Source organism: Aspergillus homomorphus, assembly GCF_003184865.1.
Source record: "Aspergillus homomorphus CBS 101889 unplaced genomic scaffold BO97scaffold_10, whole genome shotgun sequence".
Taxonomy (NCBI): Eukaryota; Fungi; Ascomycota; class Eurotiomycetes; order Eurotiales; family Aspergillaceae; genus Aspergillus; species Aspergillus homomorphus.
The window spans coordinates 452,060-473,849 of NW_020291896.1; the positions used below are offsets into that span (position 1 = coordinate 452,060).

The window sequence follows — 21,790 nt, forward strand, 5'->3', positions numbered from 1 at the left end:
CAGGGTCATTTTTCGACCAGTATGCCTGTTTGACGTCTCGTCGACCTCCAGGAAAAGACTTTGCTGCCTGAACCCTCGAAGGCACTATTCACCTCTTAAGCCTCCATTCTGATCTCAATCTCAGGAGTCCTGTTCGGGAATATCCAAAATTACATATAAAAAAAGGAAATTTAATACACCTTGTTCACCATCTTACCTATATGCATTCAGAGCGGTAGTATCGTCTATACCCCCGCTGACAAAATAATCCTCTTATAGTACTGTACACATGAGACCTACAGAGACGCCCACATCTCCATACACCTCACCCAAGCACAAGCACAACGAGAAACACGACCAGCCCCAACCCCCTCCACGAGCCCTCCACCACCGGCGCCGCCAGATTAGTAGCCGCCTTCTGCGCGAACACAGATCCCGTTCCAGTCCCAGTGACCTGCGCCGCGGCCGCCGTCGCCGACGCACCACCCCCTTCACCCCCTTGCGCCCCCGACTCAGAACCCTCATCAACCCCGGTATTCAACCCCGTCCTCCCCAAATCCGCCAAGACAATCCCCTTATCTGTAATCTTTACCGAGCCCTCCAACCCCTCCCGATCAACATACACATACGACCGGTTTCCAGACCCGGAACCCTCCGGCGGCGCATAGCTCTGCACAGTGATATTGGCAAACTCAGCGGCGTAGTACCCCTGCTCGCGAATATCGGTAGAGTCCCAATCGACATTCCCGCCGGCCCAGTCGATGGTCCCCTGGGCGGCGCCGGCGCGACCACCCGGCCACAGGGAGATTTGTAGCCTGGAGGGCGTCTGCGGGTACTCGTAGCGCTTCGCGGTGGCGTTCCAGGTTGAGGCTTTAAGCAGGGTGCGAACAACCGTGCCGTCGACGGACCAGTGAATGGCGGACGGCGTCCAGTCGATTTCGTAGCGGTGCCAGGTTGTGTAGCTGTTTCCGTCTGGGATGGGGGTTTTGCCGCCGTTGGTGTCTTGTCCATGTCAGTATCGGTACTCTATTTTAAGTGGATGTGGAGGGGGAGAAGGGGGAAGAAAATACAGTTGGTCACGCCCTGGAAATAGAAATTCGTCTGCACTTCCCCCAGCTCAGAGCCCACCCACTCGAAATCGATCTCGTCCTTCACGTCCGACATCAGGATGAACGCCGTCACTACCCCTGCCCCCCGGCTGCTCTTGATGTCCGCGCCCACCTTCCCGTACCAGATGTACTGCGTGCTGGACAGCAGGCTGCCGCCTGTGTCCTTGGGCATGGTCAGGATGACGTGCCCGTCTGAGAGCTTGGGCGTGCCGCTGGTTTCCCAATCTGCGGCGGACGCGTTGCCCAGGTACTTGCCGTTGGCGATCGTGCGGTTGAGGTTTGGCCAGGTGTAGGTCTGATTGTGGCCGACGGGCTTCGGGGTGCAGGCGTTTAGCGAGTACGAGAGCAGCGGCTCGCAGCCGCCTAGGCAGTAGGTGCCTGTGCCGCAGGTGCCGCCGATGCAGCAGGGGTATTCCTCCGGGCAGAGCTGGGTGGCGCTGCAGGACGGCGGGGTGGCGATGGCTGCCCATGCTGGTCCTGCTGCCAGCGTGAGGAGAAAAAGGCTGAAGCTGTTGCGCATGGTGTGGCTAATATAAAGAATGTTCGAAGTTGGTCAAGCGAGTGGCAGCTGTAGAGGCATGGGATGGAAGCTGAAGGAGCGAAAACACGACCTCTAGTTCATGAACCAGCTAGATAGAAAAGAATGCACCAATGCATTGAGCATGCGACCCAGTAGCACGAAACAACAATGTATGCATCCGACCCTGGCTGCTGGCCTTTTTAAGACTGACCCTGCAGTTAGGGTTCCGCCAACCCAGGTTCCGCCCCGCAATAGGCAGCGCCACCACGTGCGGGCTTGGCGGGCTCTTGTCCCCACCAAAAATAGACGGCCGAGCCCTCATTTGTCCCAATGTCATAAGTTGACCCCCTATTCACGAACTGGAGGGTGCGGAACCTTCCGAAGTCGGCTTATGGGTTCAACGTCGTCTAATTTTCTGGAGAGGGAACCCGCGGGTCCCGGTTGGGACGAAAGCGCCGAGAGAGCTGGCTCCACATGGACCAGCTTGTAAAATTACGTTCCAAACTATGATTCTGTTCTATTGGCTTGGGCCCTGTAGGAGGTTAGCTCCGGGGCTTGGTAGTTCTTCCAGGGGCTGTCTTCTCTTGGTGTAGAGAGCTTTCATATATGCTCTGAGACCCTGCCAGTAAGGGCTCGACAGATCAATTTCATCGATCTCGATTTTCTTGGTGATTGCCTCCAAGTGATCTAAGGGGTCTTTACAAGTACAGATGTTGCACCTCTTGCTTTTGAGAAGACGAGCAGAGTATGATAGAATGGATCGAGAGGGGCAGGCGGCCATGAAGAGTCCCTGAAAGGTTTAGCTATGTCACTGTAACTTTCCACTTATTGCTTCATATTCTTCCAATGCACACCCTCGCGCAAGGACTCCTCCCGCCTTTCTCGGACCGGCGGACTGGTGAGCGGAAGCGGCGCGGAGGCTATCGCCACGATAGAAACAGGGTATTGGACTTCAAGAATGCGTGTGTGTACCTGAGCAAGCGTTAGATGAGCATGGCAACCTGTAATACCCCCAAGCATAGACATGCCATGCCGAGGTGGGGCAGGCCTACCTTCTCCGGACCACTATTGGAGCCCAATCGTACCTCAAGCTTATAACGGCGGTGGATTCGAGAGGTCTCGAAGCTCGAAACGAGATTTCCCGACAAAGATTGACCACCCCATAAATTGTCTGACACATGCACTGTGCTCCCAGCCGGTGTATCGGCGAGGAATATCCTCTGATGCAGATTACTCAGGGTTCGGAGAATCCGAGAGATGCGCTGCATTTGGGTCAGATCCCTCACTCGTGTGACGGTTCCTTGGATCAGCATTGCTTGGTAATCGTTGAGAAGAAGGTCGTGGTCTGCGGGACCGGCCCAGGTGACCTGTATACTGATCAGAAGGCTTTGGCCTAGGCTCAGTTGTGATCCTTGACTCAGCTCGATCGTAACCTGGTAGGCGGTAGCTGGGCTTGATGCGCCATTGCAGGGAAAGACCACTGCACGGCGGAAGGCCATGGATGGTGGAGGTGGCTGGGGACTGATTGTCGGGTAGAAGAAGACTCGGCGAGACTGTTCAGGGTGTCAGCGGATCATGCTCTTGCTTGATTGGGGTCTGTCGTGACGGACCTGCTGGATTGACTGTTTAAACACATTGCCCACTACAACGCCTGCGTTGAGCGTATAAACTATCTCAGTGCTGCTGGATGAATTCCCAGTCGAGGGTGGAAGTTGTCCCAGTCTGCTGGTGGCAGGTGATTCTGTCTGGGACTTGCTCTCCCAAGATCTATTTGAGTGCCCTCCGAAGGATTCAGGATCATGAGGGAACTAGGAAGCTAGTCAGCCGGTGCACATCTTCCGGAGACAAGGGCTGAGCGGAAAAAATACCGAGACACGGAAGGGAAAGGCGTATCGTTTGGATCCCAAGATCAATGGCTTAGAGCCGGCACTGAACTCCCCATATTGAGGAAACACTTGCTGTTTCTTTTTGATAAGCTAGCACAGAATCAATATGCTGGTCAGGATTGCAAGACATTGCCGCGACTCACCTGAAGCGACTCGCTATGGCCAGAGGCCTCAAACCTACAGATGGAGTGTCCCGACAGAGTGACTGTAATCCGGGAAAGATTGATGCAAGCCTGGGGCTCTAGAATCACGTGGCCCGTAATATGATCATGGTTTGTATAGATTGGCTTGCTCTTCTCAAGTTTAAGATAGGGAGGGCGTCATGGGAGGGGCCAGTAGAATGTGACTCAGAAGATACGCCATGGAGAATGAATCCACCACAGTAGTTGCTGAGGGTATAGAATGGCGGCAGGCGAGAGCAACTTTGACTTGTGAACATGGAAGAATACCCTCCCACACGAGTTATCGGGGATTTATCGAGTCTGACCTCCATTACCATATGTGCGCCCGGAGCATAAATGTGGGCAAAAGCAACTCGTCTTGGCATGTCCAATCTTACCCGTTTCTCACAGGTGGCAAGAAGCCCGAGGCACACTCTTGGGGGTGGGGTTTCAGACTAGTCGAAGATAGTCAACGAGAGTGTAGCGCCAAGCTTGAATATAGACATCCGTAACCACTCGCATGGTTTTGTCGCCCCGGCATAAGAGTGGGTGCCCAGCAAACCTTCGATATGGAATTGACTGGTTCGGCATAAGAGAGGGGCCTGGTATCACCAATGAATGGCCTCGGACCGGATGGATCATCAAACCAAGCCCTAACATTCAATCATGATTCCATACTTTGCGGAAAGGTCCAGGGAGGGAGGATGCTGATCAGAAGGCGCTGTACATACCTGGGCTCTGGGCACAACTGAGACTTCGGAATTGAGCATAGTCGCGATTGCCCTGTTCTCAATCTGATTTCTCTACAGCAAAATTCTCACTCAACCCGCTGCTTGTTCATACCCCATTTCCGATATCGACTCACGCTTCGGCAGCAAGTGTTGCTGAAGAGATTATGGACCACTTCCCAGAGCACAACTATCCCCTCGCCCTCTACCCGAGATCAGGAAGAGCTGGCTCATCCAGTACCTATTCCGCGGATGAACGAGATTATAGAGAACATGGAGACCATGGGCTGGCCAATTCCGCGGACTCCGACTGCCCCCCACCCTACAAGTTGGCGGCCAGCACTTCGTCCACGATACATCCTGGCGGTTATAGTATGGTCGAGCAACACAGAGACGACGTCACTGGGAATCCCTTTGGGAAAGACACAGACGAACCGAGTCGAGAGAGAGAACACTCCGCCCCTGTTGTCTCGCCATCGCCGAGCAATGCACCGGAAACCTCTTTCTCATCCCGTTGGCAGCAGCGCCAAACAATCGGAGCCAGTCGCCTGCGACGGTACCCGACCTGCAAAATCAACCTGGTCAAAGAGACGGTGCTTAGCGTCAATTATCCCGTTCCGAGTGCGATTCAGAATGCGATCGAGCCTCAGTATCCTAACGATGCCAGTATCTCACCCGAGGAGTTCACTCACCTACGATGTAAGCCTTGTCGGAACACTATTCATATAAGTCAAGGAGATAAGGCTAGCAACATGGAGCAATACTGACGTATCAAACCAGATACGGCAGCAACCTGCCACCCCGACGAATTCACCCTCCGCAATGGCTACAATCTTCGCCCAGCCATGTAAACGCAACTATACATCCTGGTTCTCTCCTTCTACCTTGTGGCTCAGGCCTTCGCCGGAGGCAGCGTGGACATTGACGTCGACCACGGCGCAGGAAGCTTCCTGTCCTCGTTCTTCATTTCGACGAGCGGGCTGTTGCTTATCGCGCTGGTTTCAACGTACGGCATTTACGTGCTGGCCAGCATGGGGTATGCGGGTCCGTGGCACATGATTACCTCATCGTAGGCCTACTTCCTGTGCATGCCCTTGTCGATCAACGTGCTCGTGGTATATGCATTCTGCAATTGGCATGACGTTTCGTGGGGCACCAAGGGCTCCGATCAATCGTGTCCGCCCTCCCCTCGGCGCAGACGCAGCACTCCTCCGCACCCGCGAATGATCCATCCTCGGCCACGGACTTCGTCGTCGAGACCGACAAGCGGCAGGCGGATATCGATACCGAGTTCGAAATCACGGTCAAGCGCGCTTTGACGCCCTATCAGCCGCCGGTGGAGCACGAGAAGACGGAGCTGAACGACTCCTACAAGACCTTTCGCACCAATTTGGTGCTTCTGTGGTCGTTGTCCAATATGTTGTTGGTGCTGCTGATTAACAATACTTCTATCACGAACTTGTGTCTGACGGTATGTTTCCTTCTCCTTCATCCTTTGTTCTTTCCTGGGTGCAACATGCATTCTCCTCTCGAGGCTGACTATCATGCTAACCACCCAAACAGAGCATATCAACCACTCGAACAGCCTGGTACTTCAAGATCATCCTCCTGGCTACCTCAGCCCTATTGGTATTCCGCTTTTTGGGCGCATTGTGGTTCCTGAGTAAAACCGGGCTGTTGTGCTGTTTTGCCCGGCACTGAGTTTTTTTTGATGAAAACTAGTGGGAGGGCACGTGAAACTCTGTCCTGTGTGGCGCCGCGCAGTGATTATCGATACTATGGCTTCATAGGTTTTTCTTCCCAGGAAGATAATGGCCTCATGGAGATGCAGGATTCGAATCCAGGTTGGTTTGTAGCTTATCTGACAGGGTTATAGATGTATCACGCATCCAGAATGATCTGATTTCGGTCTTAGCCGGGAGGACTGCTGTTACCTCTTTCAGATAATGGTCGCTTTGCTGTCGCCAAATGTACGGGTCGTGATGTGTATTTGATTACGAGATGCTATGCTCTTTTTGGCTTTGGAGGATTCTTCATTGTTTGTAGACCTCCAGCATCACTGGTTTGCGTATCAACCCCTACGTTGCTCGCGTAATTGTGAGTCAAAGTCGAAAGAATTTAGGCGTCTGTTACAGTGCATAGGCGGAACCAGATGTAAGGATCAACATCCTTACAAGCCTTGCAATAGCATGTAGTCGCAGGAATAGCCATGGACAGCAGGGCTTCTTGGCGCGAGGGACTCATACCAATAGAGGCGCCAAGACGGTGGATGCACAGAAGCGACGCTGAGGCTATTTACAAATAACCACTCATCTCAAGCCAGAGTCCCTAGCGATGTCATCATCCGTAAACCCCTCTTTCAAACTGCACAAATACTTATCGAACCGACCCGAGACATCGAGCACATGCTGCAGGTCCGCCTGGGACAGATTCTTGCCCTTGAATCTGGCCAGCTGGCGGCTCGTCGTGATGGCGTTGCGGATCTCGCGGCCGTTCAGTGTCTGCTCTGCCAGCTCACCAAGGTAGCACTCGACGTCATCGAAGTCGATCTGCGGGTTCTCCAGCCGCTTGAGCCGGGTGAACAGGTTGCGCCAAATCTTGTAGCGCTGTGCGCGGGTGAGATTAGGGTAGTGTAGAGAGACCTGGATGCGCGATTTGAAGGCCTCGTCGAAGGTGCCGACGCGGTTGGAGGTCAGAATCAGGATGCCATCGTAGTACTCGAGCACGCGCAGGAAGACGCTGACCAGAGCGTTGCGCTGCAGATCGGCCAGGGTGCGTTCCTGCAGGAAGACGTCGGCCTCGTCAAGGAGGACCACGCAGTCCCAGATCTTGCCCAGGTGCAGCGCGGACTCGAGGTAGTGCTCGACCTTGTCAGGCTGGGTGCCAATGTCGCCGCACGTAACCCGGTACAGAGGTTTCTCGGCGAGCTCGGCCACGCTCTCCGCGGTGAAGGTCTTGCCAGTGCCCGGCCCCCCGTGCAAGAGGATGGTGAGCCCGTTGCCTTTGCCATCTATCATGTCAGTCCCCTGCTCCGCCTCAAGGCGGTTGGTGATGAGCGCCTGCACGAGCTCCTTGGTCTTTTCATCGACCACCAGGTTGTCAAAGGCCTTTTTGTTCCATTCCACCTCCTTAATCAGGTCGACGTCTAAGTTGACTATGCGGTCAAAAGGGTTAGACTAGATTAATCTGCATGACAAAGATAAAGCAAATGTCTTACTCCATTTTTTTCGGCCCAGATTGAAACCCACGATGCGGGTTGGGAAGAGGTAAATTTCTGGAGCTGTTGGCGGTTCGTCATCGTTCATGCGCTCACGAGGAATCTCTGTGCGATTCGTAGCGGATGGTGGCTTAGAATCTAACGAATGGAGTTGCCTGTAAGTCGAAAAGTCGATCATAAAACGTTCGCTGTTCTGTTTTCAATTCGAGTCAGAGAATGTCGTCTGGCTTTGAAAGACAGCAATCGGAGAAGTCTCGAGGGCCTCCTCACATTACTGAGTGAATCAATGTCACCACTTCCACTATAAGAGATAAATTTCTTTTTGCGACATGCCCAATATGTCTTCCCCCGACGCTCTAATTTTGCTCGAAGCTCAGGATTGGCGTATTCCAAGGGGGCCACCTCCAATGAAATTAGTGAAACCTCCTCTGTAGGATTGGTGACGTCAAGCTTGATGACCAGAATGACAGGTTTCTGGTGGAAGACGCCGTCAAATTCATAAGACCAGGCTGACACTTCCCACGCCTTGTCGAATAAGTCTTCGTCCTTGCCACCGTTATTTCCACGATTGGGCTTGATACTGGCCCAAGATGTGGCCTGGTAGGCCTGAGGCATATTTTGGGCCTGCGACACGAGAGGATCACCTGGTCGGACGAGGTATTTCATCGAGTGGCAGGATATAAACCCGCGTGTGATCTGGTCATCTACTTGGTTGTATTCCGCCTCATAGTTAGCATTCACCCAATCCCCAAACAACTTTAAAAGTGCTCTCTGCGAAGAAGGAAGTACTTGGAGAACACGTTCGTAAGATGATCGAAAGCAATACCAGAAGAGATAAGGGGATGGAATCTCTTCAGTGATGTCAAACGAAGGGAATAAATGCTTGAAATCGGCTTGCTTGTCCAAGTGAGTCTTGACAGCTGATCTCATCTCCTTTGAGGCGAAAAAGACCGCTTCGGCTTCCGGCTGCGGTAGGGGTAAAGGCTCGAAGCAATTACCATCCCCTTCGACGGGATAGTCTACCGTCTGCGGAGCGTATGTTTTGTAGACGACAAAAGCTAGATTGCTGCTTTGCTGCAGATAGGTGCTTTCTTTCATGGAGAAAGAGCTCCCTGCGAGAGAGTATCGATTGGCATCTCGTCGAATCCATATGGGTGGTTTGAAAAACACACTGTCATCCTTCTTGATTCGATGGACAATTTGGAAGAAAGGACGTCCTTCGTGAACGGAATCCGGATCAATCCAGCTCTTCAGCAATGCATTTTCTTGTTCAAGAGCGTCGATGTATTCTATCAATTGCCGATAATCTGGAAATTTGACATCTTCCTCGTTACCGAAACTAATTATATTCGCTGTTGGCAATGCTCCGAGCCGAAGGTGTGTAGGAGTTCTTGGAGCCGTATTGAGACCTCGATGATCACCAATCTCGGTTTCCGCTCTGCTTCCATCGGTTGGCAAGATTAGCTCTCCATCCCCTTCCTCCCGGATAGACCTCCGTGGGGAATCTCGACTTTTTCGTCGGAAGAGACGGGCTGCTGGCTGACGAGAATCTTCTGGTGCCATATCTACTTCTGACCTCGGAGACAGAATGGCCGGATCAAATTCAGATTCCGCAGTGTCTTCGCCTTGGTTTGAAGAACGCACGGAGCCAAAGTCCTCCGAGAAAAGCTCACGAGTTCCCTGATAACTGAAATCAGCAATGTCAGTATATCCAGAATTGACTCCCTGTGTAAATGCAAGATTGAGTCGCTTCGACTTCGGTTCCGGCGCCGGCTCCTGTGCCGGCTCCCCTCCCTGTCCTAGAGAAGGTCGAGCGATCTGTGGAAGAACGCCCGCAAGTTGTTTTTGATCCCAGCAACTTTCATTTGTCCGATCCTCGGATATAGTGGAATCTTTCAGCCAATCGAAATTTCCTTGCCCGGGCAGAGACTGAACACCTGAAAGATATTCGTTGGTGTAGGGGCGCGCACGGCTTTGGAAATTGTCTTCTTCTTGGTGGTTGCTGGATGAGAATCCTTCGTCGACCTCCTCCTCGTCGTCCTCTTCGGCTTCTTTTTCGTCTTTTTCTTCCTCCTCTCGATAATATCTATTATCGCGTATTGCTTCAGTCCTATTGGATCGATACAAGCACAGCGTATACGTTTCGGTGTCGGATGTCGTTGGACTGTCAGCAGTGGTTGCCTGGGTAGGAGGAGGCACGTGGGAAACGGGAGAATAGTGCGACCATCGAGGGCGATGACGAGCAATGGCTGATGGGGCTCGAGTACGAGGCTCACCAAAGCCAAGTGAGGAATCAGAATCGAAATGTGATTGGAAAGGTTGAGACATGCAGTGATCGGAAATATGCCTCGGAAGGCCACGGACCGGAAGACTCTGCCGGAGTCGGGGTGTGGTAGGGAGTAGAATGACCAGGTACTGTCTCTGAGGTGAGCTCAGAGCGAGGTTGAAAGAGGAGAAGTCAGTGCGTGCCTGATCAGTTGTTAGTATACGCTACTATGATCGGGGGCGGGCGCTGGCGGCTATATAGCCAATCAAGATGGGAGACAGAACTGAAGTATCCCTGTCATTGCCAGTCCACCTGATTAATACTTACTAGGTAGCTTGCCCCTCTAGCCTCGCAAGGGTTTGGGACAGAGCACCCCGCAAAGATGATCTGATCGATCCAGAAAGCCCGGGCCTTGTTGCGATCACTCGTTCCAATCCACCTGGTTCTCCCCAGGCCCCACCACTATACTAAGGATATGGCAAACGTGGTCGATATCAACACTCGCGATGTTCAAAATCTGATTAATGGGAATGTCGCCGGGGATCAGATTGGCGGAAGCAAATTCGGAGGAGACCAAGTCTCAGGGGACAAGGTAGGCACTGTGCTTTGTACAGGACCTGAAGAGTTATCGTCCAGTCCTAATCATAACGTGAATTGATAAGATCACCGTAGCGATGCACAATATCATGATCGGCCCCGCGACAATAGGCGAGTTCGGATTGAAGAGCTCAGACAACAACACTATGAACCATCTCCAGCGAATCGCTGAGCTGGTCTCAATCATGATGCTCGCTGAGGTCCAAGAGAGAAACTTGTCGAGCCCTACAACCTCATTTCTGGGCTTATCGGATATCAGAAACGCCCTTGAAGGTGGGTGCTACTAGTGGCAGTGCATTGACTGGTCCGGTATGGAGACTTATGCAATCTATTTCTTTCGCAGAGTTCCACAAACTGCACTATACTGGTACGCTCGAAACCAGCACAGGGAGCCACAGCATCAACCTCTGCGATTTGTTCCCTCTGGTAGCCAATTCGCAGGCAACACTCCACTATTATAGCTCAATGCGGAACATTCGCCGGCGTAGGGAGGGGAACTCGTTGGCGACCCAATTACGAAAGTCCCGACAATTGCGAGACTGGGTAGCTCAGTCTGGTTCCTCTCAGCTCGTGGTGAAAGGCTCCTTCCGCTCTCGTCATGTGCTCCGAGACTTTGCTGCGGATATGATCGATCTGCTTCACGCGGAAAAGAGGCTTGTTGCTTGGGTTCTTCAGTACAATAGCGGCAAGTCGGAGGGTGTATTCGAAATCGTGGATGTTGTGAAACAACTTGTGCGCCAGGTCGTCCAGCAAAATTCTGGGATAGTGACTGAACGTGGCGCCTCGTTGACTGCTAGGAGGGTTCAAAATGCATCGAGCGTGGACGATTGGTTTAGCCTGTTAGGATCGGTGCTGAATGGGGTCAGGGAAGTGTACTTACTCTTGGATACAGCGGCCTTCTCAGACCCAGCCCAGGAGTATCAATGGTCATTGAGATTTGACGAGCTCTTCAATGAGCTGCGGGAACGTCGAATTCCTTCAACTCTAAGGGTCGTATTTATCAACTATCGACAAACTATGAGTCGCCGGCTGCAGGCTTCGCCTGCAACGGTGATCGATGTGAACTCACCCCAAGTGGGACAACGGCTGCAGTCACAACCTTGGAGGTCTGCAAGTGGTAAATAATGTGTTGTATATGGTAGAGTGACTGCTTAAACCTACGGATTGTGGCGGAGGATAAAAGGCTCCTTCCTCTTAAGAAAGGCGGTTTCTGGGCGATTCCCTTCATTCATCTATTTATCTCCTCTCTCCCTCCCTATTTGGAATTCCTGATTCATCTGCTCCATATACGCTTTGATGATAGCCGAATACCATCGTTCCTCGATCATTTCGAATCAACCGATTTCCTTCTTTATTCTTCGTGGTTCGATAGTGCTCAGTATACGATATAATAACACGTTACCTCCATCCTTGCCACACTTTGTCTCCAACAAGCTTATCGCCAGCAACCTTATCCCCGGCCACAAAATCTCCATGAACGCTACCATTGACAACATTTCCCACGTGTTGCATATGTAATATGGCTGAGCTAGGCTGCTGACGATTCAAAATCGGGATGTAAGACAGCAACTCCTTCGCATAAGCAGCCGCGGTCGCAGCGGCATAAGGCTGCCATCGTTTATTCTTGTGAGAATCCGCATAATCGCAGATACCTCGAATGACCAGACAGGGGAGGGAGTCCATCAACCCGGCCGCCTCCATTTCCACGCAGTAGAGATTCAATCCATCGCGCAAGGAGTCCCGCAGTTGACCATCCCTAACCACCACATCTGACGAGCCAATAGTGCCGTAGTGCACCACGGGCTCACGGTCCTCGCGAAATGGGCGTTGTACAACTGCTGCTTGATCACAATCTTCGCAATTATCGCAATCTTTCTTGGCATGTTTGTATTCCGCCCGGAAAAGTTGATCATTCTCCACGCCCTGGTAGACACAGCCTCCGCGTTTCATGCGGGGATATCTCTGCGTCATCTCCTGCAGGTAGCGTGGGATGGCACTCCCCGCACGCCGATGAAGTGCCTCGAGCCGCGCCACTGCTGCTGAAAGCACATCCGGCGGTGGGTGCAGGGCCCCCGTGCGCTCGAACTGACCCTCGGGCAGCAGCTTTCCCTGCCGGAACTGTACCACCCCGCCAAACACCCCGGAGGGTTTGCTCACGACGACGTCGCCCAGGCGGATGTCGACGCCGCGCAGTAGGTTGGGGATGCCGCCGCCGATGCCGACCAGAAAGCTGAAACGAACGCGGCGGAAGTCATTCAGCAGCTGGTTGGCCATCGACGCGGCACTGCTGTTGCCAATCCTGGGCATCACGGCCACGACGACATTGTGTTTGTGCATGCGACCCAGCGTGTAGCTGTTTTTGTCGGTGGCCGTGGGAAGGTCTGGATGGATCTCGTCCAGCATCGCCTCGAGGCTGGCCTGTTCTACGCTCATGGGGCAGATGCAAGCTACTGTGTAGTCATCATGGGTGAAAGAAGGGGTCGAGTTCATCGTTTTAGTCGCTATTGGTAAGGATAGTCAAATCCCACTAATGATTTTAATTGATGTGGGCGTGATCATAATTTCTACAGAGGGGTAGTTTCAACTCTAATAGTCATCCTGTGCTGCGGGGGAAAAAGGCTTCTTTCCATGCACTAGAGAGTTAGTCAGGCTGCGAGCCTGACGGTGCCTCTTCTGTACGGCATAGCCAGGGCGGTTAATCCTCAATATACCCACTTTCCTACTTCATTGCCAGGTCACCTAATGATGATATTAGGAAGAAGGATACAAGAGCATGATTTAACCCTAACCATTCCGCCGACTTTGCCAGGAAGGTGGAATATGTGGCCAAGCCCATAGGCATGAGAACGCGACAATGTCTTGACTGAACACACCATAGGATCATGTCGATCATCACTTGCCGATATATGGATCATTTGCACGATTTGCACTATTTGCATCAATTGGTTTGGACCCAGGTCACGGGACGTATCCTGTGATGGCCCCTGGCCGATAAGATAGAGGTCAGATGATCTCACCGCCGGCCCAATGATGATTAGTGGCGGCGATCTCCGACATGCTCATTGCTCCTTCCTGGCCTCTCGTATGTATACTTAGTCAATTGTCTACCTTTTGTCCTACCTTCGCTTGCCAGTCTTGCACCCCTTGCTCTTGCATGATTCTCATCCGTCCTCTTGATCTTTTCCTTTTCGTCGAATCTCCAGCATTCCTCTTTCTCGCCAGACAACCACCGTAGCTTTCAATTGATTGTCTCATTTGACAACTGCACCCCTCTTCAAGCGGGGCACAACCACGTCAAGACTTCCCCCAAACAAACTCACCATGACCACCCGATACCGTGTTGAATGTGAGGCACCCTCGATATGATGCTTGGTACTAGCTAACGAGAATAGATGCACTCAAGGTATGCCGTTCGAATACCACTCTTGAAAACAAGCTGACCCGCATTGGCAGTCCCACCGTCGGGATCAACTGGTACGTCAACACGGTTCAAACCTAGAGATCAAGATCAACGCTAACTGCAGTAGATCGAATGGATCAAAGTATGCTCTACCATCCTCTCTGACGTTTGTTCACCATTCTGAAAGCTAGCAGGGCCTCCTGGCAGTACCATTTGTCCTGCACTCGCAGCCGACCGCAGTCTACCAGGAGCACAGCGAGAACCTGATCGCGGTCGCAGCGGACACTCACCAGCGGTATGCGGAGATCTTCCGGGACGTAGAGATGCTCATCCGCGACCACATCAAGCACCAGGAACAAAACGCGCCTGGAAAGTCGAAGCTGAAGCTTCTGGTGCCCACTGTGGGCTCTTTCTTCACGCCACTGTTCCTCGAAGACGCCTTCAACTACCAGGACAAGCAACGATTCATCAGCCGTCGCCGATTTGTCGCGCCCTCCTTCAACGACGTGCGTCTGATCCTCAACTCGGCTCAACTGTTCGGTCTCGCCCGCACCACGGGCGTTGACCTGGTCACCTTCGATGGAGATGTTACTCTTTACGACGACGGGGCCTGCCTGACCGACGACAACCCGGTGATATCCCGCATCACACGTCTCCTTCTGGAAGATCGCAAGGTAGGAATTGTCACGGCGGCCGGGTACACCGAGGCGGCGAAGTACTATGAGCGCCTGAAGGGCCTGCTGGACGCGATGCACGATTCGCCCAGTTTGACCGACGCCCAGCGGGCCGGTCTGGTCGTCATGGGCGGCGAGAGCAATTTCCTGTTCCGGTACGACGGAGCGTCGCCGCATAAACTCACGTATGTCCCTCGCTCGGAGTGGATTCTGGAGGATATGCGATCCTGGCAAGAGGGCGACATCACGGAGCTGCTGGACATTGCAGAGTCCTCGCTGCGGGCCTGTGCCGCCAACCTGAGCCTTCCCGTGGCGGTGCTGCGGAAGGACCGGGCCGTGGGCGTGTACCCGCTGGACAGGAGCAAGATCACGCGGGAGCAGCTCGAGGAGACGGTTCTGGTCGTGCAGAACACGGTGGAGCGGTCCTCGGTCGGCTCGCGGCTGCCGTTCTGCGCTTTCAACGGTAGCGTTCCCTACCCTATTTGCTGTTCGAACAGTATCTAATCGACGTATCGTAGGTGGCAATGACGTGTTCGTGGATATCGGCGATAAGTCCTGGGGTGTGCGGGCATGCCAGAAGTACTTTGGGGGCATCGAACCCGCTCGCACCCTGCACGTGGGAGATCAATTTCTGTCGGCTGGCGCCAATGACTTCAAGGTAGGTGCTGAGATTCGTTTCTGTGGATGAACTAACAGGGTATGCAGGCAAGACTGGCGTCGACCACGGCGTGGATTGCGAGTCCGGCGGAGACGATGCAGCTCCTGGATGAACTCCAAGGTCTAGCTTAATTGACTGTCGGATCAGTTATGACATGTCAGACTCTGGTTGAAATCGTGTGAAAGCAGTATGCATCGCAGGATAGTGAAGGGCAGGGGTTCAGCTACTACTCCGTAAATCCTACAGGATCCAGAATTCGTATCGAGAACTTTAATTAACTATGTTGATTTATCAGCTCGGGCTGTCCGCGGACACTGCTTCATAATCAACACCGATAAGTTAACTAACGACGCATAGATTTCTAAGCCCACCGCAGCCGATGAGCTGTATCACTATGCATTCTGCCTAATGCAATAGTCGGTCTGCAGATCACGCACGAAAGCAGAGCAGCACGATCTTCGAGTCGTGTTGCACAAGCGGATACCAGGACACATTCCTATGCAGTAGATAAACAATAGTGGACCCCCCTATAGTACTTAAGAGTATAAATACTGAGATCGGCCCGTACCAGACGAACTCTATACCGACCGCCTCCCTTCACTCTCAATAAACCACCATCCCAAAACACCACTGCCAACACACCGTGTACATTACCACCACCAGAATGCCAAACCCAACAATAATAATCATCGGCGCCTCAGTCGCAGGCCTACCCATCGCGCACGCCGTCCTCAAAAACAACCGCCACAAAACCCCGAAAGCAAAAGCAAAAGTAATCCTCATCAACCCCTCGCGCGACTTCTACTGGATGATCGCGGCGCCACGGATCCTCAGCAACCCGGACGCCTTCACGAAAGCCCAGTATCTAGTGCCGATTGAGCCAGGCTTCGCGATCTACCCGCGCGAGGAATTCGAGTTCGTGCATGGGTACGCGATCGCGCTTGACACCTCTGCTAAGAGCGTTAGTGTCTCTCTGAGCAACTCGAATACGAATGCTACAACGGAGTACACATATACGCACCTGGTGATCGCGAGTGGGAGCACGACGCCCTCGTCGATAGCTGGTTCGGCTACGCCGACGCCGCTGTACCCTTTCAAGCCGCCGCCGCCTCCTCCGAGCACGAACCAGCCAGAGGCTGGCGTGGAGTTAGGGGAGCTAATCGCCACAGCGCAAGAACGCATCGCTACCGCGAAGCGGATAACCATTGGCGGTGCAGGGCCGATCGGAGTCGAGACTGCGGGGGAGTTGGCGGAGATAGAGTCCAAGCCTGCTATCACGCTGATCTCGGGGACGGAGCGGCTGCTGCCTAGTCTTTCGCCGGGGGCTAGTGCGGCGGCCGAGGCGCAGTTGTTGGCACGGGGGGTCTACATTGTTAAAGGCGTGAAGGTCGTGGGATTTACGCCTTCTTCTTCGGAAAGCGAGTCCGGTAAGGACGGGGGTGGAACGGTGACCCTTTCTGACGGGACTACGCTCGATACGGACGTGTATATCCCGACGACGGGCGTGTTGCCTAACAATGGCTTCTTGCCGGCGGAGATCCTGGATAAGGATGGTTGGGTGCGTGTTGATGACCAGCTGCGTGTGCCGGGGCTTGAGGGTGTCTGGGCTGCTGGCGATATCACTGCTCACCCTGCGAGGCTTGCGCAGAGTGCTGTTGCGCAGGCACGGGTTGTTGCGGGGAATTTGGTGAGGGTGATTAATGGGGATGAGGGAGGGAAGAGGAAGGTGTATGCGCCGCCGGGCACGCCGTTGATGGTTGTGCCGATTGGGAATGGCGGGGGCACGGGGCAGTTGTTCTTTGGGTGGGTGCCGTGGGCGTGGGTGGTTTGGTTGGCGAAGGGGCGGGATTATTTTATTGGGAAGGCGAAGAGTGCGGTGTTGGGGTGATATAGAGGGTGGGTTTGCCAGGAAGCTGAAGGAAAGGGGGGTCCGGGGGTTCTCCCCCGGAACGCTTACACGCTTGGCCTGAGAATTGAGGTGCTTGGGAAGCTGAAAGAAAGGGGGGTCCGGGGGTTCTCCCCCGGGACATCTTACTATAACTACTGTTTAATACTGAGGTCAAGGATTTTATGAGTAAGTCAATGAATTGAACGAACTACCAGTCATCATTATCCATAACATGCGTAACCCGCTCGAAACTCTTCTGTATCCGTCTTTTCTTCGTAGCTCATGTAGCTTCATCCGCTCACGTGTCTTCTAGCTCTAGCTCATAGCGTCTAGCCATGCAGTCCTCAAGCCTCGGAATAAGACGTCCATGCCGCGGCATTGGCCTTGTTGGACCGGCCAGACAGGATGTTCACGGTGTCCTGCAGCTCGAGCCAGAACTCGGTCTTGGGACGGCGGCGCGACCAGTCGGTCTCGGTGGCCTCCAGCCCGTTCTCGCCGCCCATGGGCGAGAACAGCACATCCGAGCCCTTGACACCGATCACGGACGCAGACATCTCGTCCTTGGCGATCTCGTCGGGCGTGCGGCCCGCGTAGCTCTCCAAGTGGACCATACACTTGGTGGCCATGCGCAGCGCGCGGATGCGGTCCATCGGCGACGGCTTGCCACCCTGCTGGAAGTGGCCGGGCACGGCGGCACGCGACTCGAACCGGCCCTTGGCCTCCTCCTTGAGGATGTCGGCGATGACCTGCGTCGTGTAGGTGTTGGACGCGCTCTCGTTGCGCAGGATGATCTTACCCGCGCGGTTGGCGCCCTTGTCGCGCGTGAAGCTGTCGCGGAGGAAGTCGATGTCGCGCGATAGCATCTTGATGTCGATGCCCTCTTCGGGGATGTACACCGCCGCTGCGCCGACCGAGAGACCGGCCGTCGTGGCAATGTAGCCGGACTTTCCACCCTGGGTCTCGATGACGAACACACGACGACGCGAGGACGAGGCCGACTGGCGGATGATGTCGCAGAAGTCGATCAGGGTGTTGAGGCAGGTGTCGCTACCCAGCGAGTATTCGGTTCCGGGCACATTGTTCGAGATCGTGGCCGGCAGGACGGTCATCGGGATCTTGAACGCCGCGTACTTGTCGCGCGCCTGGCGCAGCTGGCTGACGGCAGTGAAGGCCTCGAACCCACCCACAACGAAAAGCGCATCGAACTTGAACTTCTCAAAGCACTTGGCGGTCGTCTCCAGGTCCTCGCCAGGCAGGCTGCGGTTCGTTCCAATGTCGGATCCTCCCTCGTTGACCCAGCTGTCGGATTCGATCCACTTGATCTCGCGGACGGAGCTGACGGGGGTATCGGCGTGGTGGCGGCAGAGACCGGGGAAGCCGTTGTGGATGGCAAGGGGGGTGTGGCCGCGGGTCAGACAGTAGGCGACAGCGGCGCGGGTGGCCTGGTTCATACCACCGGCGGGGGCACCGACGTGCACAATAGCAATGCGCATTCTCTGTACATTAATTAGCACACGAACCATATACCGCAAGCAAAGTTCTTACCTTGTTCTCTGGTAGCAGCATCTTCGGGTGGTCGGGGGTGGAGGTGTTCTTGTAGGCGAAGTGGTACTCTTTGAATTCCGAGTCGCGAAGAGCCATGGCCTGGGCGAACTCTTTGTTCTCAATGTGTGCAGTGACAGTCTTGGTGAGCTTCACGGCGTCCATCAAGGGTGTGCGCATGATCTTGTTCTCGCGGATTGTGATGACGGGCGACGGGGAGTCGGGCGTCATGTCCAGCACAGCGCGAACGGCCTCAACACCTTGCAAAGTGGACAGCCAGCGATCGTAGGCACAAGCCGGGCCACCTCTCTGGGTGTGACCCAGAACCGTGACACGAGTATCCAGGCCCAGACGGTCGGTCAGAATATCCTTGATCTTCGAGCTCGAGATCTTGTTCAGGTTTCGGTCTTGTGCTCCCTCTGCCACGATGACAATGGTCCTCCGCTTTCCGCGCTCCTTTCTGTTCTGCAGGGTATTAGCTTTGAATGATTTAAGGTTGGAACGAGCTTACCTTAGTGATAATGGAGCACATGTCCTCCTCCCAGCCATCCTTGGGAGGCATCTCGGGAATAAAAAGCCAGTCAGCACCGGTACTGATAGCAGCCATCAAGGCCAGCCAGCCGCAGTGCCGTCCCATGACCTCGATGACGAAGCCTCTCTGGTGCGAGAACGCCGTATCGAACACATCGTCCACCGCATCACAGATACGAGTGAGGGAGGAGTAGCAACCGATCGTGGCATCAGTGCCGGACATGTCGTTGTCGATGGATCCGACCAGGCCGACAATGTTCAGAATCTTGTATGGCTTGACCTGCTCCTGGGTCAACTCGCCCGTCTCCACCAATTCCTTCAACAGACCGGGCCATTCGGAGCGGAAGAGATCGGCACCAGTCAAACTACCGTCACCACCGCAGACGACCAGGGCGTCAATGCCACGGAGGACCATGTTCTTAGCGGCCTTCAGACGACCGGCGCGTTCGCGGAAGGACAAGCAGCGAGCAGAGCCGATCAAGGTACCACCCTGAGACAACCAGCCGCGGACATCCTCCCAGTGCACTTGACGGATCATGTCTCCGCCGTTGACCAGACCTTCGTAACCTTCGAAGACGGCGTAGGCCTCGCAGTCGGAGTGGATGGCCATGCGGACGACCGCCCGAACGGCGCCGTTCATACCAGGAGCATCACCACCGGAGGTCAGGACACCGATACGGCGTCTCTTGGGCGGTTGCACGGGAGCTTGGGGGGTAGCCATCGTGTCGATGACGACGAAATCAGTTGATGTGAAGGTTGTAGCTCCAATCCACGCGGGGGATGGGATGAGCGATATACTCGATGAGGGGCGAGATTGATGATGGATGAGAGTGAAAAGAGCTGGCAACGGCGGCTTGCGGAACGATCCTAAGGTAAGATAACTTGTGTGACGGTGGGGGGAGAAGTTCCGGTGAGAAAAAGCGGGTGTGGGCAAACAGTACGTCACAGACTTTGGGGGGGGGGGTCCGTCAGTTGCCCCACCGTAAAGAGAAACGGGAGGGATGATAAAACCAGATGGATGGAGGTTGAGCAAGAGAGAAGTGGTGAGAGGATACGAAAAGTGATCGGAAGACTCTAGGCCGAGGAGAACGGGTGGGTTCTGGACTCCCTGGCAATGCAGGTTGCTGTCTTCCCAGCGCTTTTCAGCTCCGATGGGACGATGGCCTGGTGGGAAAAGTGACGAAAGAGGGGGAGAAATCCCAAGGCGGCCACAGACGGCAATTGATGTCAACGCCCCTCTCCGCCCATATTTGGACTAGTACAGGAAAGGTCACGTGATGGGTAATAGGGTAGGGCCGTTGCTTTCACGTGAAGTCATGTGATGCTACCCCTCAATAGTATCCACGCGTATAATGTGAGTGATCCGATTGGTGAAAGCTCCAGCTCCAAAGCTCCAAAGCTTCATTAGATCAACACCTACAGTAATCATAGATCATCCTCAGCTAAACTGAGTATCCAATGGACTCGCCAGGCTATACAATCCAAGCTCATTGCAGGCTGCCTAATCCCAATCCGGACAGTGAGGGGTTCGGGGTTCCCTCGCCGTGGCCCGACCGCCGCACCTTTCTTGCAAAGCACATACTCTTGGCCACATGCAATGGCCACACCGGCTTATCATCTATATACTTTGGAGTACTATCATACTATGGGTGGTCCAACACCCCACACACTAAGTAGAGATGGACCCGTTGACAGCAGAAACCACAAATACAGAAAGTGAATCATAACTCTTCTTTGCGATTCTTGAAAAGATCCGCGATAGGCGGATAGTCGCAAGGATCCTCATAGAAAGTCGCCTGCCCCGACCTTTCCAGTATGGCACATTGCTCATCCATGCTCTGAGCCCCGCGCAACGCATCCACCAGCTCACGCTGCCGCGGCGTGAACCGCCAACGGTGCGAATTATACTCCCAAACCCAGAGCCCCTTGCCATTCGATGGCCAGCCGTAGGTCGATTGACGGTACCGTCCTAGGTTAGTAGTTGCGGCTTCTCCGATCCACTCCTCCAGACATGTGTATTCATTCTCCCACTCCCCAGCTCCGACCAGTCGCAGTCGGTCTACGAATGCGTCCTCCTCCGTTGGAGACGGGGAACGTGGCACCATCGGCTCGGATGAGTCCAGGCCAAGGAATATCATGTCGGCCAGCGTGGGGCCCTCTTTGCACCAGAATCGTCCGTTCGAGGGCCAGGCTTGCACGAAAGAGATATTACCAAGGCTGCCCAAGACCCGGTAGTCGATATACCCTTCACCCTTTATCAGGCCAGGGCCACATATGTCCAGGGTATCTTCTTCACGGGTCACAGGCTGTGACCCTGGCCGGTCGCAGCTACTTCGTTTGATGGAGGATTGAAGGGGACTCGACACGACCAATTTTCGGCTACGAAGTACAAATATTATCAGTTAGCAGCGGGGACTGTTGTATCTGGAATAATGACTCACATGAAGACTACCGCAGTCCAGAGCCCAACGAATGCGAGGAAGAACTGGATCATGACTTGCTTGGAAGAAGCGGCAATGTTCCAGAGCGAGAATGAACGTGCACAGTACAACAAGATGTGAATGTTTTTCTTGATCGATAAGGATATAGGTAGACAGAAGAGAACAAGTACTATTTCTCATAGCTGCCTAAGAG

At 54.0% G+C, this 21,790-nt stretch overlaps 9 protein-coding genes across 9 annotated transcripts; 3 read left to right on the plus strand and 6 right to left on the minus strand.

Moving 5' to 3' along the window:
- Nucleotides 1-170: 170 nt before the first annotated feature.
- Nucleotides 171-1,754, minus strand: BO97DRAFT_469370 (uncharacterized protein; the record flags this gene model as incomplete). Its single annotated transcript, XM_025699832.1, has 3 exons — nucleotides 1,050-1,754; nucleotides 463-981; nucleotides 171-196 (listed from the first exon to the last, which is right to left on the minus strand). The coding sequence occupies exons 1-3, from the start codon at nucleotides 1,606-1,608 to the stop codon at nucleotides 171-173; spliced, it is 1,104 nt and encodes a 367-aa protein (XP_025553248.1). The 5' UTR covers nucleotides 1,609-1,754.
- Nucleotides 1,755-2,433: 679 nt separating this feature from the next.
- On the minus strand, nucleotides 2,434-3,765 carry BO97DRAFT_423011 (uncharacterized protein; the record flags this gene model as incomplete). The annotated part of the gene is made up of 6 exons (XM_025696843.1): nucleotides 2,434-2,580; nucleotides 2,661-3,161; nucleotides 3,219-3,416; nucleotides 3,477-3,584; nucleotides 3,638-3,671; nucleotides 3,746-3,765. The coding sequence occupies 6 exons, from the start codon at nucleotides 3,763-3,765 to the stop codon at nucleotides 2,434-2,436; spliced, it is 1,008 nt and encodes a 335-aa protein (XP_025553249.1).
- A 2,927-nt stretch (nucleotides 3,766-6,692) lies between these two features.
- On the minus strand, nucleotides 6,693-9,163 carry BO97DRAFT_341174 (ATP-binding protein; the record flags this gene model as incomplete). Its single annotated transcript, XM_025691627.1, has 3 exons — nucleotides 6,693-7,537; nucleotides 7,601-7,793; nucleotides 7,871-9,163. 3 exons carry the CDS (start codon nucleotides 9,161-9,163, stop codon nucleotides 6,693-6,695), a joined length of 2,331 nt encoding a protein of 776 aa, XP_025553250.1.
- A 1,083-nt stretch (nucleotides 9,164-10,246) lies between these two features.
- Nucleotides 10,247-11,786, plus strand: BO97DRAFT_469372 (uncharacterized protein). The gene is made up of 3 exons (XM_025699833.1): nucleotides 10,247-10,458; nucleotides 10,529-10,736; nucleotides 10,807-11,786. The coding sequence occupies exons 1-3, from the start codon at nucleotides 10,342-10,344 to the stop codon at nucleotides 11,586-11,588; spliced, it is 1,107 nt and encodes a 368-aa protein (XP_025553251.1). The 5' UTR covers nucleotides 10,247-10,341; the 3' UTR covers nucleotides 11,589-11,786.
- A 75-nt stretch (nucleotides 11,787-11,861) lies between these two features.
- BO97DRAFT_441998 (purine and uridine phosphorylase) lies at nucleotides 11,862-13,004 on the minus strand (the record flags this gene model as incomplete). Its single annotated transcript, XM_025698218.1, has 1 exon — nucleotides 11,862-13,004. The coding sequence occupies exon 1, from the start codon at nucleotides 12,951-12,953 to the stop codon at nucleotides 11,862-11,864; it is 1,092 nt and encodes a 363-aa protein (XP_025553252.1). The 5' UTR covers nucleotides 12,954-13,004.
- A 563-nt stretch (nucleotides 13,005-13,567) lies between these two features.
- Nucleotides 13,568-15,461, plus strand: isn1 (IMP 5'-nucleotidase ISN1). The gene is made up of 7 exons (XM_025692593.1): nucleotides 13,568-13,809; nucleotides 13,856-13,866; nucleotides 13,917-13,937; nucleotides 13,991-14,005; nucleotides 14,058-15,000; nucleotides 15,056-15,195; nucleotides 15,243-15,461. The coding sequence occupies exons 1-7, from the start codon at nucleotides 13,785-13,787 to the stop codon at nucleotides 15,324-15,326; spliced, it is 1,239 nt and encodes a 412-aa protein (XP_025553253.1). The 5' UTR covers nucleotides 13,568-13,784; the 3' UTR covers nucleotides 15,327-15,461.
- A 334-nt stretch (nucleotides 15,462-15,795) lies between these two features.
- Nucleotides 15,796-17,083, plus strand: BO97DRAFT_476856 (NAD(P)/FAD-dependent oxidoreductase; the record flags this gene model as incomplete). Its single annotated transcript, XM_025700511.1, has 1 exon — nucleotides 15,796-17,083. The coding sequence occupies exon 1, from the start codon at nucleotides 15,860-15,862 to the stop codon at nucleotides 17,081-17,083; it is 1,224 nt and encodes a 407-aa protein (XP_025553254.1). The 5' UTR covers nucleotides 15,796-15,859.
- Nucleotides 17,084-17,267: 184 nt separating this feature from the next.
- BO97DRAFT_365873 (ATP-dependent 6-phosphofructokinase) lies at nucleotides 17,268-20,139 on the minus strand. Its single transcript, XM_025692594.1, has 3 exons — nucleotides 19,137-20,139; nucleotides 18,629-19,090; nucleotides 17,268-18,579 (listed from the first exon to the last, which is right to left on the minus strand). Exons 1-3 carry the CDS (start codon nucleotides 19,875-19,877, stop codon nucleotides 17,428-17,430), a joined length of 2,355 nt encoding a protein of 784 aa, XP_025553255.1. The 5' UTR covers nucleotides 19,878-20,139; the 3' UTR covers nucleotides 17,268-17,427.
- A 483-nt stretch (nucleotides 20,140-20,622) lies between these two features.
- BO97DRAFT_442002 (uncharacterized protein) lies at nucleotides 20,623-21,784 on the minus strand. The gene is made up of 2 exons (XM_025698219.1): nucleotides 21,598-21,784; nucleotides 20,623-21,535 (listed from the first exon to the last, which is right to left on the minus strand). Exons 1-2 carry the CDS (start codon nucleotides 21,648-21,650, stop codon nucleotides 20,878-20,880), a joined length of 711 nt encoding a protein of 236 aa, XP_025553256.1. The 5' UTR covers nucleotides 21,651-21,784; the 3' UTR covers nucleotides 20,623-20,877.
- Between the last annotated feature and the right edge of the window lie 6 nt (nucleotides 21,785-21,790).